The sequence below is a fragment of the Biomphalaria glabrata genome, chromosome 4, assembly GCF_947242115.1.
Source record: "Biomphalaria glabrata chromosome 4, xgBioGlab47.1, whole genome shotgun sequence".
NCBI lineage: Eukaryota > Metazoa > Mollusca > Gastropoda > Planorbidae > Biomphalaria > Biomphalaria glabrata.
The window spans coordinates 25,053,586-25,072,564 of record NC_074714.1 but is presented as its reverse complement, the minus strand read 5'-3'; the positions used below and the strand labels follow the sequence as shown (position 1 = coordinate 25,072,564).

The window sequence follows — 18,979 nt, the reverse complement described above, 5'->3', positions numbered from 1 at the left end:
TTCAAATTAAATAAATAAAAGTTTTTGATTTTTTTATTATAAAATATTATTATTTTTATTATATTTTGCATCCAATCCTGTAATTTTATTGCTGTAAATCGTAAAGATGGCTGCCAAACAAACCAAATAAATCTAGATCTACTACTGATTTATAATTAACAGTGATGTTGTTTTCTAAAGTTCTGAAACATGGATAGCTGTTTTTAATGTAAGTAATTAATGATTAAGTAAATGAGTAATTATAAATGTGAAGTATGGTTAATTATATAACTTTAACTATGTAAATTAGATATGATTAAACATGATTTTATCATTTTTAATTTTAAGAATTAGTTTTAGAATTTAGATCTAGATCTAGATTCTAGATTATCATATCTAATTTACCTAGATAATAAACATTTAAAGTTATATAATTAACCATACTTCACATTTATAATTAATGATTTAATCTAAATCTAGATCTAATTCAATTCTAACTTCATGCTTGATTTATTTTATAACTATAAGTATAACTTGATATTCATAGCCATAGAAATTAAATAGATGATCATAAATGACATTTAGATGTATAACATATTCAATCATATTGTGAATTATAATTCACAATTGTCACTTAAATTGTGTATGATTACTATGATCATAATGATGATGATAATGCATCGATCGACAATGGCATTGATTTGATTGATTGATGATACAACTACTAATACAGAACTAGATCTATTCTAGTAATTACTAGTACTAGTCAGAGTAGTCTAGATTATTCTATACTTATAATCTAGATTACTCTAGATTCTAGATCTATCATATTAATCATAATCTATGTCTATTAATTGGTTAATATGCATGACTAAATGCATGACACGTAGAACGTAATCATCTTCTTTTTTGAAGTAATGTCTGTATTATATAAGATAAGATAATCTGTTATTATGTGTACTCAAAAAGTAGATTTTAGTAGATTAGATCGACTCTTGAGGTGAACTTCTTGAGGTAAACCATCTTCTGAATATCTGGCTGCATAGATGAAAGACCAAGTCGGAGCACTGAATCTAGATGTTTATCTGTGAGGCAGTTACGTAACATGGTTTCCGCCCGTTTCATCATTGAAAAAGTTTGCTCAAACAAATAAGTGCTTGAAAACATTGTGATCATCCTTAGTGCTTGTTTTCGAAGATTTGGAAAAGTTTCTGCAGGTAACATGGAGTAGAAGTCAACAGTATGCATCACTTGAAATTTGTCAAGCAGGGATGTCTGGCTTTGTAAGTCAATCAGTACCAGTTGCAGGTCTGTCGGGGCACTTGACACATTGGCAGCAAACGAATTTTCAAAAAGACGGATTTCATGTCTTAAATTATGAAAATCTACAAATCTTTCACTGAAATTATTCATCAAGAGCCTCAGAAGTTGGATCATTCTTTCTTTTGGTAAAGACAAATTTAGCTGCTTATCATTTTGTAGAGTGGTACAGGTTGGAAAGTGGACAAGATGCACCCTTTCTACCTGTTGAATGAAGAGTTGCAATTTTGTTTGGAAAGCGCTTATGTCTGCAAACTCATGTGAAATCAATTTGTCTTTCCCTTGTAGTTTGGTGTTGAGTTCATTTAGCTGTGATGCGATGTCGCATAAAATAGCCAAATCCCTGAACCATGAGGGGTCGTTCAACTGTGAAATAGAACGTCTTCATGTTCAGACTGAATTCCAGTCTGAAAATCTTTGAAAGTTCTATGAATCAACGCTTTTGTGATTGGATGAAATGTACAGTGTTAAACACAATCATCATCACATGGTTCAGATTCAAAACCTTTCCACAGAGATTTTGTTGGTGAATGATGCAGTAAAGCCGCAGGGGTTCAGTTCCATTTGACTCAACAACTGTTTTAATAACTCTTGCTGTCAGCTTGCTGTGACGTCCAACCATATTTCTAGTGCCATCAGTAGTCACTCCAACTAATTTATTCCAAGGAAGAGCAAGGTCCTCTTTAATGGTTGGCACTTCTTTGAACAGGTCTCCTCCAGTTGTGGTCCCATGCATGCTCCGCATAGCTGCTCACTCATCTGTTTTTATCAAAATTGCTGTGTATTGCAAATAAATACCAAGAGTTGCGCGGTATCAGTTATGTCTGTGGACTCGTCAGCGGCAATAGAAAACATTTCGAGTTCTGCTGCTATGTCTTTTAATTGTGAATGGAGATTTTTATCCATATCTTAAAAGGCGGACTCGCCTTGTAATTGTCATGCGAGAAATGTTGACAGCTTCTACTGCATTCTTCTTTTCAGGACACATTTCTTCCATCACTGCTAGCCAGCACTTTTTAACACATTCGCCATCGGAAAAAGGCTTCATTACTCTACTTAAAATGTGAGCAACTCTGTAGCTGGCTTGTCTCTTTGTGTTCTATATTCTCGTCAATCCCCCAATCTCTAGTCGTAACTTGACTATCTTGTTTTCGCGGCTCAAACCATGATTGCTACCATATGTGTTTATGTGTTTGGTTTCATAATGCCTTTTAATGTTATGTTCTTTAAAAACAGCCACACTTTCTTCACAAATCAAACATGTTGGCTTACTATCATATTCCACAAAAAAGTAAAGATCTGTTCACTTTTCCTGAAAGTTTTCGTTTCATTAAATCACAAACGTTAAACACTACGGTACCAATCGCTTTGATATTAAAAGAACACAACCCAAAATGATGCATCAATGATGCTCTGTGTTGCACACACAAGGTGTCAATGACACGGCTAGCTCAAGACAGAGGCTGAATTTTCCAAAAATTAAAAATAGCTGTTGACTTTTTAAGAATATTTTTTCAACATTCTAATTTTTTTTACATTTTTTTTTACATTTTGTTCCAATGTTTTGGCGGGCCGGATAGAAGTGCATCCGGCCCGTGGGCCGTAGTTTGGGCATCGCTGGTCTAGATGGTAGATCTAGAGTCAAGATCTTAATCTTGGTTTTGGTTGTTAAAATCATAATCATTTATTTTAGATTAGTTGCAATACTCAATCGACTTGATTTGATAGTTTTAGAACTGAATTAAATTGATAGTTTTAGAACTGAATTAAATTAATTAGATTAATTATAATAACTATGCCATTCTCTCTGTGGCATTTTACGTCTCAAGAGATAATCTATTCCCTTTGCAACTTCTTGTGTGACTAAAGAGGCCAATCCTTGAGCCTTGATATACATCTGTGGTCACAGGTTGGGCATCTATATACCATTAATTCATTAATTATCTAGTATATTTACTATAGTCTATATATATATAGATTCTACATAATTTTTTTCTAGTAGTAATATAATTATAGATCTACTATTTAATAGCAGATCTATAACTCTACTCTATAATATATAATGAAAATTAATTGTCTATTAGATCTAATAGTGGCCCATAATCATGACAGTGGCCATAGCCCGCATATAGTCATAGACAATGTGTTCTATTTTTACTAGTTTGTTGAGCTCTAAAGCTGTTGTAGATCTATTTTCTGTTTGATATAAAATGTGTCTTAATGTTTTGTAAAATAATTGTGTTCAATCAAATGAGGAATAGCAGTATCTTCAGTATGACTTAATTATTACAGTACAGGCAATTCTATAAAAATTTCAATATTGAAAATACAATAATGAAACCTACATTATCAAAAAGAATTAGAATAAAAGAGCTCCAACTACATAGAATCTATCCTTGTACACCGTCAGGAATCTGAGCCCTATATTAATTTTTAAGGTTAAAAAATTCACTACTATAAAAAAAAAAAAAGAATATGAGATCACAAAGTGCTTGCCTAGTAGCAAAAAGTGATGTCTGGCTGTAAAAATGGCTCTTTTGTCCTTTGAGTAATGGCTGTAAGTTGCCAGAGTATGGTTAGTTGATTTTGTTATGTCAGGTTTAAGGTTTAATGTCAGTGTTTCATTTCAAAGCAGAGGACTCTTCTTTACAATAGTGTTGTTTTTATTATTCAAATTATTAATTTGTTTAGAAAATAAAGCCTATTTTAGATCCAAAATAATGGAAGTAAATAAAATGTGTATGAAAAAAACAAAAATATGGTTAAGAATGCTACCTCCTCTTTGCAATGAAGCGATGTAAAGTAACTAACCTCACTTAACTTGTGAGCATTACACAACATGACATACTAAAGTTACTTATCCTGGTAGGGATCTTGGTCAACACAGCAGTCACAAATTATCTGATTTAAATATTTTGTAACATCTGGTGCTAAGCCATTGTCTGTCTGGGTAAATAAATATGTTATAATACTAATGAATATATACCCAAAATATTAAAACTACTTTGAAATTCATTTCCATAATTTTGAAGTAAATTATTTTATATACTTTCAGATGTCCAGAAAATATAGTCGCAGTTTGCTGCGCATTTCTGTTGCACAGATATGTCAAAATTTGGGCTGGCATTCTGCCCAGAGTTCTTCTCTAGAAGTACTCACAGATGTTTTGGAAAGATATTTGTCCCAATTGGGAGGAATATGTCACAGATATGCAGAACAATGTAATTTAATACCTATATTGAGTAGCTTAACATTTAAAACATAGAAGTAAACTTTTCTTATCATAATGGCTGACACCGAGCAGTAACCTTTTTGATGTCTCAAAAAGAAATTCCTATTCAGTACCTATGAGTTGGTGATTGTTAGCAGTTTGTATTCTTAGCTTAATTAAGCCCAATGTTAACTTCTTGTTTTTTGACTCAGAAGAAATTTGTTTAAGAGAATGTTTCTGTTGGATGCAACAGCTATTTTTCTTTCCTGCTTTGGTCCTGTTATTCCTCTTTTATGTTTAAGTAGTAATTCATTTCTAAGAGTAATCTACGTCATCAAAAGTTTCATTCCCTTTGTTTTAAGAGAGTTTAAAATGCATTTAAAATTTGTATTTTTCCTAATTAGTGTTTAATTTTTAAAGAAAAAGTATTAATTTTTCTTAAATAATTCATTTCATGTAAAATTTTTAATAAAAAAATCAATTATTTCAGTTTGAAAGTAATTCTTTACTTTCCAGAAATTAATGTGTTTTTTTTTTGTTGTTGTTTTTTGTTTTTTTAAGTTTAATACAAAAACAAAAATTTCATCCCCAGTTGGAAGGACTCAAGCAAACCTTGATGATCTTGGCTTAGCTTTTCGACATATGGGTATTAATCTTTCTGAACTTGAAGACTATGTTCGGCATGTGGAACCAGTTCCATTTGCCCATGAGGTGGTTGCCTTTCCAGCACCTAAACCTGCAGTTAATTTAGGATTTCCCAATCCAAGAAGTAGGGAAGTTTTACAACACAGAGAAGAGCACATTCCGAGTCATATGCCATTTATGTTTCCAAACTTAAAAGGTTTGATATGTATATAACACTATAAAATAATATATGAATGTCACTTCATTTGTTTGCTGTTGTCTTTGACTTTGATTAACATGCATGACTAGATTGACCTAGGAACATGCGTAGGACATAATCATCTTCTTTTTTGAAGTAACGTCTATATATCATAAGATAAGTAAAATTAAACACCTAACCCAAATAGTAAGCAGATAGCTGCAGAGTGAATACATAAACAATGTGATATCTAAGGATAAAAATAAAAACATATGATCAAATAACATAGTATTTCTATTTTATACTTTTATTATACAATAAGATTAGTACCTTTATTTTATCATACTTTTCTTATACAGTAAGATTAGTTTCTTTATTTGATTTTTGTTTCTCTTTATGCTAGTTTATTGTAACAGTAACATGGCCATCCCTTTTAGATTTCCTTTTACCATGTGTATCTTTGTTATCAGAAAATTTTATATACGATATAGAATTAAAGGGGAATGCACACCCTTTTATATAAAACAAATTAATGTTTATGAAATCAAAATTTAATTTAATTTTGGATTATGGAATTTAACAATGAAATTTTGCTGACTGTGGACAAGTCTCATTAGAACTATGTCTAGGTAATATTGTATGATCCATATTTTTTTCTAATAGTTATTTATATTTTCACAAAACTTAATATATAACATATCTAAAACATATGAGATTATTGTCTTGTGCTCATTATCCCATGTCACTACTCTATCTTTAGATGAGATCCCTGAAGAGAAATCCTCCCCTAATGTTGAAAATATAGAGAATGCTGAGCAGCAGGATCTGACTTTAGATGGCAACAAGAAAGATGATCCCCTTTCTGGAGACAAAAGACCTGCTGGTTCATTACCTGCTGCTGATATGCCACCTAGTAAAAGACCAAGGTAAATGCTTGATACATTTTCATTATAGATTATTAACTTCTTCATTACATTTATATCACTCTAGAGGTAGGTGTGATGCAAGTAGTTTCTAGCAAAAAAAGATGATGAATTTCTGGTGTTAGTTTGACACATTTTTAATTTGTGATTATTGGTGTTATCAAAAATAAAAATGAATGTAAAAAGTAAATAATAATAATGTACCGGTAATTAAAAGTTTAACTTTTCATCATGTAATTATCTCCCCCACTTTTCTTGATTAATTTATTGGCTCTCTCACCTCTTCTTGTTGATTGGTCTGTAAATTATAATTATAGATTGATTGACTAATTTTTATCATCAGTGATTGATACAAATATTTTTCACTACAAAAAATATGACAGTTGTTAAAAATTCCCATATCATTCATTAAACCACACAATTTTTATTTGATCTTTTCAGATTTGGCAATTCATATTTACCTGAAGAGGTCACTCAGTCACAGTACGAAATGACATGTGTATTCATGGGTCCAAATGGAGTACTGACTACAAGACAAGGTGTTCAAGGCCGCCTCCCTGAAGCATGCATGCCTCCACCTAACCCAAGAACTCTTATTGAAAGAGCTAATAAAGAAAATTCTGTCAAGTCCAAAGAATCTGGTCTCAGCACAAAAATTACCATTGGCGTTGGTGGTATTGGTGCTAATGTGTTGCCCAGTTCTAAACATGACAAAAAAAGTAAAAAATCCCTTCATAAGAAAAACTTTGTACATGAACATTCAACTAAATCATTTCTAGATTCCAACAAAGACAGCAAAAAGTCATTTAGTAGCAAGGCTGCTGCCAAGTTTCTGAAAAAGTTAAAAGCCAGCAAAAAATCTTCCAAGATTTTCTCTAAACCAAAGTTCAAAGAGCTCAAAGCATCAGATGGAGATGAAGGTACTAAAGACAGTACTAAAAAAGCAGTAGAGATATCTGGGGCTAACTTGGAAGGGAAACCCAAGAAGAGAAAGGAGAAAAAATCTGTGGCCATCATCGTGGACTCTGATGAAGAGCTGCGCAACCTGTCCACCCCTTCATCAAGTAGGTCTTCCCCAGACCGTCTTATTATCAAAGATAGTGAAGGCTCTGCAGTCAAAAAAGCTCAGATGGAAGCTATCAATGATAGTATTAATTCAGTTTTGAGAGAAGCCCCTGTTAAAGAGGATAAGGTCAGGAAGAAAAAGAAGAAGGAAGTTAAATCAGAAGAGCAAATTGGTGAATCTCCTGAAGGAAAAGTGAAAAGGAAGCCAGGCAGACCTCCTAAAAAAGTAGAACCTCCACTACCACCTCCCCCTCCTATTGATATTAAACCTTTTGTGTCTGACAAGTACTCTCCCAAAGAATTGGAGGTCTACGAATTTAGTGACAGTCCGCCTCCTTCTGTGCTTAATGCACGTCGTCTAAATCCAACTGAATCCGTCTCGTCTGCACCCTTGAGCCAGGCGCAGCCAACCACACATGCTCCCCATCTAGCTGTGAAACATGAAAATGCTCCTCCCCCCAAACCCAAAGTACATAAACGTGTCGAGCCTGAAGATCAGCTGTTTGCACCAGAGATCAAGTTTGACACTATGGTAAAATCTGTGTCTAAGGATAAACAGAAACCCAAGACAAAGGAGGAGAAGAAGAAAGATTTGCCAAGCAAAGACAGTGATAAGCCGAAACCCAAAGATGAGAAAAATGACAAACACAAAGAGAAGAAAGATAAAGGGAAAATTTTGAAAGTGAATCCTAGAGCAGACAATTTGAAGGTATACAAATAGTTGCTTATTAAACTTGTTGATTAAACTATTAACTTTTATTTCCTCCAGTCTAATTCACACTAAATATTCTATCTAATTGAACTTGGTGGGCGAGTGGTAAAGCTCTTGACTTCTAGACTAAGGGGTCTAAGAGTTCAAATTTGGGTATTTGATTTTTAGGATGCCTCGAGTCCACACAACTGTATTGGTTACCTGCCATAAAAGTACTTGCTACATTAACCGTATCAACTATTTTTTGTGTGTATTTTTTTTTAAAGAGTGTATAGTAAAATTACATGTAGTTTAATGAGCATGACTTAGTCTAAATACTGATGAAGTGCTATAAATCAACATAAAGATTAACCATATGATAACGCCCTGTATTATATCTTTTAAGGACAAAGATTACAAAAAAGACAAAAGAGACAAGAAAAAAGAAAAGGAAAAGAAAAAAAAGCACAAAGAAAGGGAGAAAGAAAGAGAGAAAGACAAACTCAAGAAAATAGAAAACAAACTCAAGGTAATCCAGTACTTTATAAGCCATAAATATACAAGCCAAAATCCAACCTATCACTATCACTAATTTTCATTTTAAAAAGCTGAAATGCACATGTTTAACAGTACAAAATTATGCTTCCATCCTTTTCTTGTAAGCATCTGACTTGTAATTGTAAACACTCTACAAATAACTATCTGATGTTTAATTTTTTTTACCAAGCTTATATCAACTCTGTCAATCTGTAGGTCTGTCTTTATGGGGTCCTGGGTTCAAATCTCTGTGAAGACTGGGATTTTGAATTTCAGGATTTTTAGAGTGCCTCTGACTCCACCTGACTTAAGTCCTGACAACACAATAATCAATTTAAAAAAATTAGTTAATTAACTGTTGGTAATTAATTATTTTGTTTGTTATCTTGAACAAAGGAAAGAAATTGTACTTGACAGATGTGGTGGTATAAATTGAATTAGTCCCCTTGAAGACTCTAGCCTTTAGTGAACTTATGCATTTAAAAAATGATCATGTAAATATTCACCAAGATACCACCTTCTTCCCTCCCTTTCACAACTGGTCCACAAGTGATAGCATCGGTGACCAGACACCTCATCATACGAGACATTTCATCATTGCAACATTTCATCATTATAGCAATTCATCATTTAGGGTTAGGGTTAACTTGCTCAGTATGTTAATTACTTAATTACACCTACATGCACTTTATGCAATGATAAAATGTTATGGTGATGAAATGTTGCAATGATGAAATGTCTCATATGACGAGATGTCAGGAAACCGATAGGATCATAGCGCATTGAGAACACTAAAAGATAAACAAAAACATTTGGTAAAAGAATTTCTAATCACACTGATTTATTATGTCTAGGTCAATCACACATATAATGACATAACTGATCCAAACTAATTGATACAATTAGACCTGATAAAAGCTTTGTTGTTGTTTTTTTTAAAGCTTTTTTTTCAATGTAAACTTAGCTGTATTAACCCATGAGTTTTACAAAGTTATTTAAGTGTGAAAGAGAATGTTTTAAGGTCTATATCTTCATCTAGATAAAGAATTGGAAAGTCTAAGAATATTTTATAAATAATTTATATTATTGGCTAAGTTGTTGGTCGCACCCTTTGATCTTATAAAATATATTTCAAAACTGTTATTTAAAGAATTTTTAGAAGGTGTTGTTTTTTCTGATAATAAATACATATTTTTTTTTTTTTTTATTTCTTTACAGCAAGAACCACCTGTTTCTCGAGAATCCTCCCCTGCTAATGTTCTTGGTGTCAAATTGAAGATCAAAATAGGTGGTAGTACTGGGCCATCATCTATGATGGTAACAGGAGAAAGTAGCTCTGCAACTCCATCTCCATCATCTCTTGTAGGCTCCAAAAGAGATTCAGTATCTCCACATAAGATAATACCTAAATTGTGAGTTGTTTGTCACTAGATATAGAAAAGAAAAAACTATTCTAATCACTATCACTTTAATGCAATCAATTTTTACAAAACATATTTAAGCAATGTTGTTGTTTTAAGTTGTCCCAGCAGAATGGTTCTTTAGATTTTATGATCACAAAATGATTGAGCTTATTTTCACTTTTGTGTTCCTTTTTATTGCTTGGCTTGGCTCTAGTAGGATGTTATTACAAAATATATCTCTTTTCATTTTGATTTCTTTTTAACAAGATTCAGTTTAAATTAATTCTTATCTTTTTATCATTGTCTATTTTGAACAGGTATATTTCTAAAGGACCTGGTGGTGAGGAGAAGCCAAAGAAATCAAGCAAAATTAAAAGTGATGGCAAGCACAAATCCTCCCCAATGACTTCTGTAAAGTCCTCACCAGCTTCCAATGCTCAGACATCACCCTCACCTCGATCAACACCAACTCCACCTGTACCAAGAAAGACTCCAACTCCTCCGCCACCTAAATCAGACAAAATATCCAAAGAGCAAACCCATGACCGCAAAAAAGACACTAGTTTATCCAAAAAAAGAAAGAGTCGGTCACCAGTCAAAGTGTCAAGAAAGGAAAAGAAAAAAGATGAATTGTCTTCATTATCTGAAGATTCTTCTTTGTCACCTCCAGCATCTCCCGCAAAATCCAAGGCAAAGAAAAGAAGTAAAACCCCACCAAAACTTCAGAAAGCTGCCTCATCATCATCCTCCCCTGAAAAATCACCACCATCATTACCTTTTCAGAGTCCCACACCATCCCCTCGACCATCATCCAGGGCAACTAGATCACCGTCTCGTGCATCCTCACATCACAACTCTTCTGTTTCACCACCTCCACTTTCACGCAGAAACTTTACACCTCCACCATCTTTGTCACCTGAAGCAATGGCCCGTAACTCACGGCATCAGTCTCCCTCTCCAACAAGACCTCCAACCCCAGGATCCACTTCACCCACCCAGTCCCCAATCTGGAACTTGCCCATTTCACCCACACACCACAGATCACCTACTCCTACTCCCCGTACACCAACAGCTTCACCCAAGCGTGATTCACGCTCACCCTCTCGCTCCTCCCCTCCTGGTAGCCCCGCCTCACCTCGAAAATCATCCAGTCCTGCAGCATTTTCATCTGGGCCTGGCTCTAGAGCTGCTGGTTCCCCAGATCCATATCTTAACCAAGAAATCCCATCACCTTCATCTTCTTGTAAATCCTCTGCTGCAGCTGTTAAACCAGCACGAACTGTGGAAGCTGAGACTGTGTGTGTGTATACTGTAAGTTATTAATAATAATAATAATAACAATAATCTTTATTGTCCGTAAGGAAATTTGTCTTACAATTTGTGCATTACACCAAACAAAACATTGCAAATGTAAAAAAACAAAATGTACATTCACACCAGACTCTATCATAATTTGTTGTGTGCTTTCTTATTTATGGAACTTTTTTGTTTTCTTATTTATGTCACTGGAGGTGATAAATATAGCACAAATATATCTCCAAAGATTTGTTTGGCCAAAGTGTACAAGGTAGCATATAACATACAAGAGTTGAAAGAATAGAGGTGGACTATACTTGAAGTTTTTTTTTAGTGGCTCTTCAAGCTACTAGTGGTCACTTTTATTTTTTTACCTTCTTTTGTGAACAGATATTTTCTTAAGCAGAAATTGCTTGCGCTTAAAGTGAATAAAGTAGATTTGAAAAGAAAGATGTTTGAGAAGTCTACTTGCAAAAAGGACAAGGTCAAAACATCTAGTAATTGTTTTTTTATGTAGAAATTGCATATTTTGTACAGAGAAAGTTTTTTTAAGGAATATAAACAATTAACATAAAAATTTCTATCATTATTTTTTTAATATATTTTTTTTTCATATTGTGCATTACACTTTATTTATTTATTTTAAAGTGTCTACATTGCTGTCTCTTTGATCTGTTTTTTTATATACGCTATAATTAGTCTTACTGGGGGTTTTTATTACTCTCTAACACAATTATTGACAATAATACTAGTACAAGAGTAAGTCTTGAAATATGTAATGAAGATTTGAATAGAAATGAAAAGTATGTTGAAAACAAAATGGATGTCAGTTAATGAGTCTTCATCATTCGTTTACCTAATATTATTTGCGGAAATAAAAGTTACATATTGATTTTAAAAAGTGTTTCAAATAGAATTAAATCAGTGGGAATAACTTAGTTTTGACAAAGAAGGAATTAGTTTTTTTTAGTTGAATTTTTTTTTTGCTTGACCATTTTAATCTTTTTTCTTTCTTGGTCTTAACACATGATTCTTTTTTACACAGGATGATAGTGGGCAAAAGATTTGGATCTGTCCAGGATGCAAGCTGCCAGATGATGGTTCAGAAATGATTGGCTGTGATATGTGTGATAACTGGTACCACTGGTATGTCACATTTATCATTGTTTCCTTAAGATTTAGGTGGTTTGTAGCATTTGACTAGTACCACTGGTATGTCTCCTTTATCATTGTTTCCTTAAGATTTAGGTGGTTTGTAGCATTTGACTAGTACCACTGGTATGTCTCCTTTATCATTGTTTCCTTAAGATTTAGGTGGTTTGTAGCATTTGACTAGTACCACTGGTATGTCTCCTTTATTATTGTTTCCTTAAGATTTAGGTGGTTTGTAGCATTTGACTAGTACCACTGGTATGTCTCCTTTATCATTGTTTCCTTAAGATTTAGGTGGTTTGTAGCATTTGACTAGTACCACTGGTATGTCTCCTTTATCATTGTTTCCTTAAGATTTAGGTGGTTTGTAGCATTTGACTAGTACCACTGGTATGTCTCCTTTATCATTGTTTCCTTAAGATTTAGGTGGTTTGTAGCATTTGACTAGTACCACTGGTATGTCTCCTTTATCATTGTTTCCTTAAGATTTAGGTGGTTTGTAGCATTTGACTAGTACCTTTGGTATGTCTCCTTTATCATTGTTTCTTTAAGATTTAGGTGGTTTGTAGCATTTGACTAGTACCACTGGTATGTCACATTTATCATTGTTTCCTTAAGATTTAGGTGGTTTGTAGCATTTGACTAGTACCTTTGGTATGTCTCCTTTATCATTGTTTCCTTAAGATTTAGGTGGTTTGTAGCATTTGACTAGTACCACTGGTATGTCTCCTTTATCATTGTTTCCTTAAGATTTAGGTGGTTTGTAGCATTTGACTAGTACCACTGGTATGTCTCCTTTATCATTGTTTCCTTAAGATTTAGGTGGTTTGTAGCATTTGACTAGTACCACTGGTATGTCTCCTTTATCATTGTTTCCTTAAGATTTAGGTGGTTTGTAGCATTTGACTAGTACCACTGGTATGTCTCCTTTATTATTGTTTCCTTAAGATTTAGGTGGTTTGTAGCATTTGACTAGTACCACTGGTATGTCTCCTTTATCATTGTTTCCTTAAGATTTAGGTGGTTTGTAGCATTTGACTAGTACCACTGGTATGTCTCCTTTATTATTGTTTCCTTAAGATTTAGGTGGTTTGTAGCATTTGACTAGTACCACTGGTATGTCTCCTTTATCATTGATTCCTTAAGATTTAGGTGGTTTGTAGCATTTGACTAGTACCACTGGTATGTCTCCTTTATCATTGTTTCCTTAAGATTTAGGTGGTTTGTAGCATTTGACTAGTACCACTGGTATGTCTCCTTTATTATTGTTTCCTTAAGATTTAGGTGGTTTGTAGCATTTGACTAGTACCACTGGTATGTCTCCTTTATCATTGTTTCCTTAAGATTTAGGTGGTTTGTAGCATTTGACTAGTACCACTGGTATGTCTCCTTTATTATTGTTTCCTTAAGATTTAGGTGGTTTGTAGCATTTGACTAGTACCACTGGTATGTCTCCTTTATTATTGTTTCCTTAAGATTTAGGTGGTTTGTAGCATTTGACTAGTACCACTGGTATGTCTCCTTTATCATTGTTTCCTTAAGATTTAGGTGGTTTGTAGCATTTGACTAGTACCACTGGTATGTCTCCTTTATCATTGTTTCCTTAAGATTTAGGTGGTTTGTAGCATTTGACTAGTACCACTGGTATGTCTCCTTTATTATTGTTTCCTTAAGATTTAGGTGGTTTGTAGCATTTGACTAGTACCACTGGTATGTCTCCTTTATTATTGTTTCCTTAAGATTTAGGTGGTTTGTAGCATTTGACTAGTACCACTGGTATGTCTCCTTTATTATTGTTTCCTTAAGATTTAGGTGGTTTGTAGCATTTGACTAGTACCACTGGTATGTCTCCTTTATTATTGTTTCCTTAAGATTTAGGTGGTTTGTAGCATTTGACTAGTACCACTGGTATGTCTCCTTTATCATTGTTTCCTTAAGATTTAGGTGGTTTGTAGCATTTGACTAGTACCACTGGTATGTCTCCTTTATCATTGTTTCCTTAAGATTTAGGTGGTTTGTAGCATTTGACTAGTACCACTGGTATGTCACATTTATGTGACCCCAAAACAAGGACTAGTTGAGTAAATTAAGTGTTTTCCAACAGAGTACTAGGGTGTGAAACTTGCAGAATATTTTCATATCCTGAGGAAAATGTCAACAAGGATTCAAAACTTGGGATATTTGGACTCACTATCCATATTTCATTTTGTTGGATGAACTTTGCTTCACCTTCCATAGAGTTCTACATTTTTCAAGTTAATTTTTGTTTTCTCTGATCTTGGTTTGAACCTTCCTAATACATTCAGAGCTAAGAATGGTTCAACTAATGTCCCACTAGATTTGTGTAGACATCATTTATGTTCAGCTCAATGTCTCTTAAAGAATACTGTTTTGTTAATCATACATAGACAGTTTCATTTGATGGCATTTCATTTTCTGTTTATCAAAACACACAACACACTCATGAAATGTAATCTTTATATTAAAAAGACACTTCATAGTAGAGAAGACAAAGGAAGATAAACATCATCATAAACATAACCCATATATTTTTTGTCTATCAACAGGCCTTGTGTTGGAATTACAGAAGCTCCACCTGAAACTCAGGACTGGTACTGTGTCAAATGCTTACCTAAGACTAAGTCTTCTCGAGGCAGGGGTAGACCAAGAGGGCGTGGCAGGGGAAGGGGGAAGAAGAAAATCACCTAAATGAAGCTTCTAGTTTCCGAATGAATGGATAGGGTAGTTAAGAAAAATTAGAACGACATTTTTTTTTATCACTTTGAACAAATTAGTTTATCTTAATGATCTGATCATTTAGCATAAAACAATATCTTGTTGTTGTTAGTATTTAGTCATCTTATCCTATTGTTTTGTCTCCTTTGATCTTGATATTCTGAGCTAGAATGTCATCTATTTGAATATGCTGCTTAGCCAGTAAATCAATAGATATTAGAAGTAATGTGACCTTATTTAGTTGCATCTATTGTTGTTTTCAAACAAAAAATTTGTTCCTGACTTCTGTTCACTGACTGTTTCATTGTGAAAGTTATAAAGCCACTATAATTTATTGTGAACCCTTTTTTTTATTCTGTATAATCACTGTTTATATTTAACATAAAAATATGTACAAGGAATCAAATGCTTCTATAATTAATGATCAAAATGTTTAGTCATCAAACAAAAAGCTGTTCAAGGCTCACTGAGGCGAGGAGATTAGTATTTGAAGTCATAAATAGAACTTATCTTGTAATCCACATATCAGAGAACCCTGGCTATCTATCATGTGACAGCATGCCAGTAGCCTTCCACTCAAGTTACTTAGTAGCCTAGGTTTAGCTAATTATCCAATGAGTCTTATGAAAGACACACTTAGTATACAGCATTACATAGTTAAACATTTTAGTTGTTGTCATGTTTGTTTGTGTAGAATGATGGGCTGAATTTAAAATGACATGGTGACACTTTGAAAAGATAAAGGTTACATTGCATGTAACAATATGAAATAGAAGGACAAATGACACATTTTCATTTTGTCACTTTTTTATATCATATGGACACTGGTATTCTAAAAGGGCTTTGAACTAAAAGATTTGTCAGTTTGGTTGTAATGTCCATGACAGTTGACTTCTATAAACAATATTTGTATACACATTGTCTTTAAACCTCCGCTCCTAAAGCTCAGTAGGTTAACTATGTCAGGAGTTGCTTTTTAGTTTTCTTCTGTTAAGTACATTGCAGTTCACCTTGATTGTATTTTTGTGAGAAGTAGACTTTATAAGTATGTTATGGCTTACCCAAGCTTCCTGATTTATCTGAAGGATTGTTGTATTGTTGTTGTTTTTTCACATAGTTTTTCAATTGTATTGGAACTGTTGGAGATTAGACAGGTAGGTTTTCTTAAAGTTAGTAAAAAAAATATGTTCTATGCTGTTATCATGAGCCTAAAGCTTGTGTGATTTTAAAAAACTGGAAAGTCACTTAATGACATTTGTCTTGCAAAAATAACTAGGTCAAGATGAGATTCTTCTAACAAATTTCCTGCCAACCTTACATAAATTTGAGTTTCTGTGAACAAAATTATTTTAGCATTTTTTCCATGGAGATTTTCTTAGTATCAAAGTTGTTAATTACTAGTATGCTAGTATGCACCATTTGGTTTATTTTTTCTACTGGTATTATAGTTAAAATGCTCAGATGCTAAAGAAAATACCACTGCATTTAACTATTGTAGGGTCCTATCTTTATATATAATATATTTTTAAAATGTATAGTGTTGTGTTAATTGAAACAATTCTGTGTTATTTATGAAGTTTGTTTTACATAAGAATATATTTGTGTTCAGTGGATTTTCACACACCACTTTCAAGAAATTTTATACACATTTATAAACTGTATGTATGTAATAAAGATGCACAATATTTTTTTTTGTTTATTGTAGCTGTTGTCTACTTGTTTGAAATGCTTTATCTCACTGTATCTTAGCAATGTGTAAAATTGTATCCATTTGTACATAATTGAGTTTGATTGAAAGGTAACAAGCAAAACTGTTTGCATTGAAATTGTGTGTTTCTATTTGTATGAGTGTTGACTTACTGTTAGTACAAACATAACTATTGTTGCATTGTTAGGATTTTTTTTGTGTGGTCAAACTGCTAAAACTAGAAATTTGAATACTTTTGTTATGGGACATTACATACGAGATTTCACACCTTGGTTTTAAATTGATCAGTTTTTTTGTTTTTTTATATAAGCATAAGTGAAAACCCATGATTTATGGGTAAATCTGGACTAGTAAAGTTTCTGTAATGACCAAATAGACTGTGACTAATTGAGACATATGTTGTAATGTCTTCCCTTCATTTGAACATGTCCTCAGTTGTGTGTTGTAGTAGTGGTATACAGTAGTCCCTAACCCTAGGCTGAGCATTTACATACCTTTCTATGATGTACTTGTTGACACGAGAAAATATTTTAACAAGTTATAAACAACTTAACAAATGTTACATAGAAGAAGGCAAACATTTCTGACACCATTGGAATAGTGCATGCTTTCTAGCCAGATCTGGTAGCTGTTGAAATGTTGTACTGTTGGGCAGCATTAGCAAACATTACCAATGCTTTTTTGAGAAAGTTCTTGTTCAAACTCTCTTGAATAATATTCTTTGGAGACGATGTCTTTTGTTTTTTTCTTCTCTTTAATGAAGACAAACTCTCTCATTATAAATGTGTAGAAGTAATGAGAGAAGGGCATGCAGACACACTTGAGATCAGAGTTTTGAGTGCTTTGTATAGAAATGTTTGATTTATTTCATCTGAACATCTAGAGACAAGAACTAAGCATCAAATCTAAGAATCCAGAGCTTGAACCAACACTTTAGTGCTACTAATGTTCCTACCCAGCCAAGACACTTCAAAGCTATGACTAGGTCATTTTCACATATTTTCTCTGCATAATTATTTCACATATTTCAATATAGGAATACTATCATAATTTTGTTTGTTTTAGCTATGACTTATACAGAAAGAATTTTTTGAAACTGGTGTTATATTAGGACGCTTCTATTATCTTTTCTAGAACTTCTGGTAGTGAAACAAGGTCATGCGTCGTCTAGTCATGTTTTGAGTGGAGATTGTGATCAGAAAATATTTTGGAATTTGTGAGTGGTACGTGTGATACAAGGAGCTAAGTGTGTCTTTGGGTTTGTTAGCCAAATGAGATTAGTGTAGAGCATAAAAGCTACAGGTTTCTTAGTTGTTTTGAACAGATTGTTGGAAGTCAAATGATGTCGCATTTGTCATTTACTAAGAGATGTCAATGGTTTATTGTACCAAACTTTTAGTTGCCACTTAGTAGTAGGCTTTTGTTTGTTATGTTGAGAGAGACAGTACTATTATTGGTAGGCCTATTGTTATGTCTTGGTTTCTGTTTATTTTATTTTTAAATATCTTCAAATTGTTGTTTTTGAAATAAAATATGTATCCAGAACATCATATTTATGTGTTTTGTTAACAGTATTTTATAAAACCAGTACCGGTAATGAGAACTATTTTATTTTTTCGAGGTATAGAATGATATAATACTTAAAGTTTACCTGAACAATATTAAAATCACAGATGTTAAAATAAGAAGCCTACCCATTCTCTCTCTCTCAGCCTATATTGCACAAAATAAACTTTTATAAGGGTGTGTCCTGATCAGACTTCAATATTGTATGGATTTGTTTTTCTTGCTCATCCATTTTAAAACTCCTAGGAAATAATCAACCTATTTTCTAAGTTTTAATGGACTATATCAACCTTCAGTCTAAATTTGATGGAATTTATCAACCTTCAGTCTAAACTGTATTTTTTAAACCTTCTTTCTTGATTTGATGAAATGTATCACCCCTTATTCTAGATTTATGAAAAGTACTCAACATTTAAAGCTTGAAGTAAAGTTCCTCTTTCAGACCTAGCGATATATAGGGCAGATGATGTAAAGGTCATGTTTCTGTGGCCCGCCGTTAACAAGGCTGTCATGTGGCCGGCACAACGACCAACCGCCTTGACTTTTCCCCCACTTAATGTCAGATACCC

General features: G+C 33.3%; 1 protein-coding gene across 1 annotated transcript; it reads left to right on the top strand.

Moving 5' to 3' along the window:
• The first annotated feature begins 81 nt into the window (after positions 1-81).
• Positions 82-18,394, top strand: LOC106078924 (transcription initiation factor TFIID subunit 3-like). Its single transcript, XM_013240013.2, has 10 exons — positions 82-208; positions 4,355-4,520; positions 5,103-5,351; positions 6,094-6,259; positions 6,698-8,030; positions 8,419-8,541; positions 9,768-9,961; positions 10,270-11,263; positions 12,294-12,394; positions 14,968-18,394. Exons 2-10 carry the CDS (start codon positions 4,355-4,357, stop codon positions 15,107-15,109), a joined length of 3,468 nt encoding a protein of 1,155 aa, XP_013095467.2. The 5' UTR covers positions 82-208; the 3' UTR covers positions 15,110-18,394.
• Positions 18,395-18,979: the final 585 nt, after the last annotated feature.

Coding starts and splice junctions, on each gene's coding strand:
- LOC106078924 (XM_013240013.2), top strand. CDS start 4,355: ATGTCCAGAAAATATAGTCGCAGTTTGCTGCGCATTTCTGTTGCACAG. Junction 6,260..6,697: donor CCACCTAGTAAAAGACCAAG/GTAAATGCTTGA, acceptor TGATCTTTTCAG/ATTTGGCAATTCATATTTAC. Junction 8,031..8,418: donor CTAGAGCAGACAATTTGAAG/GTATACAAATAG, acceptor ATATCTTTTAAG/GACAAAGATTACAAAAAAGA.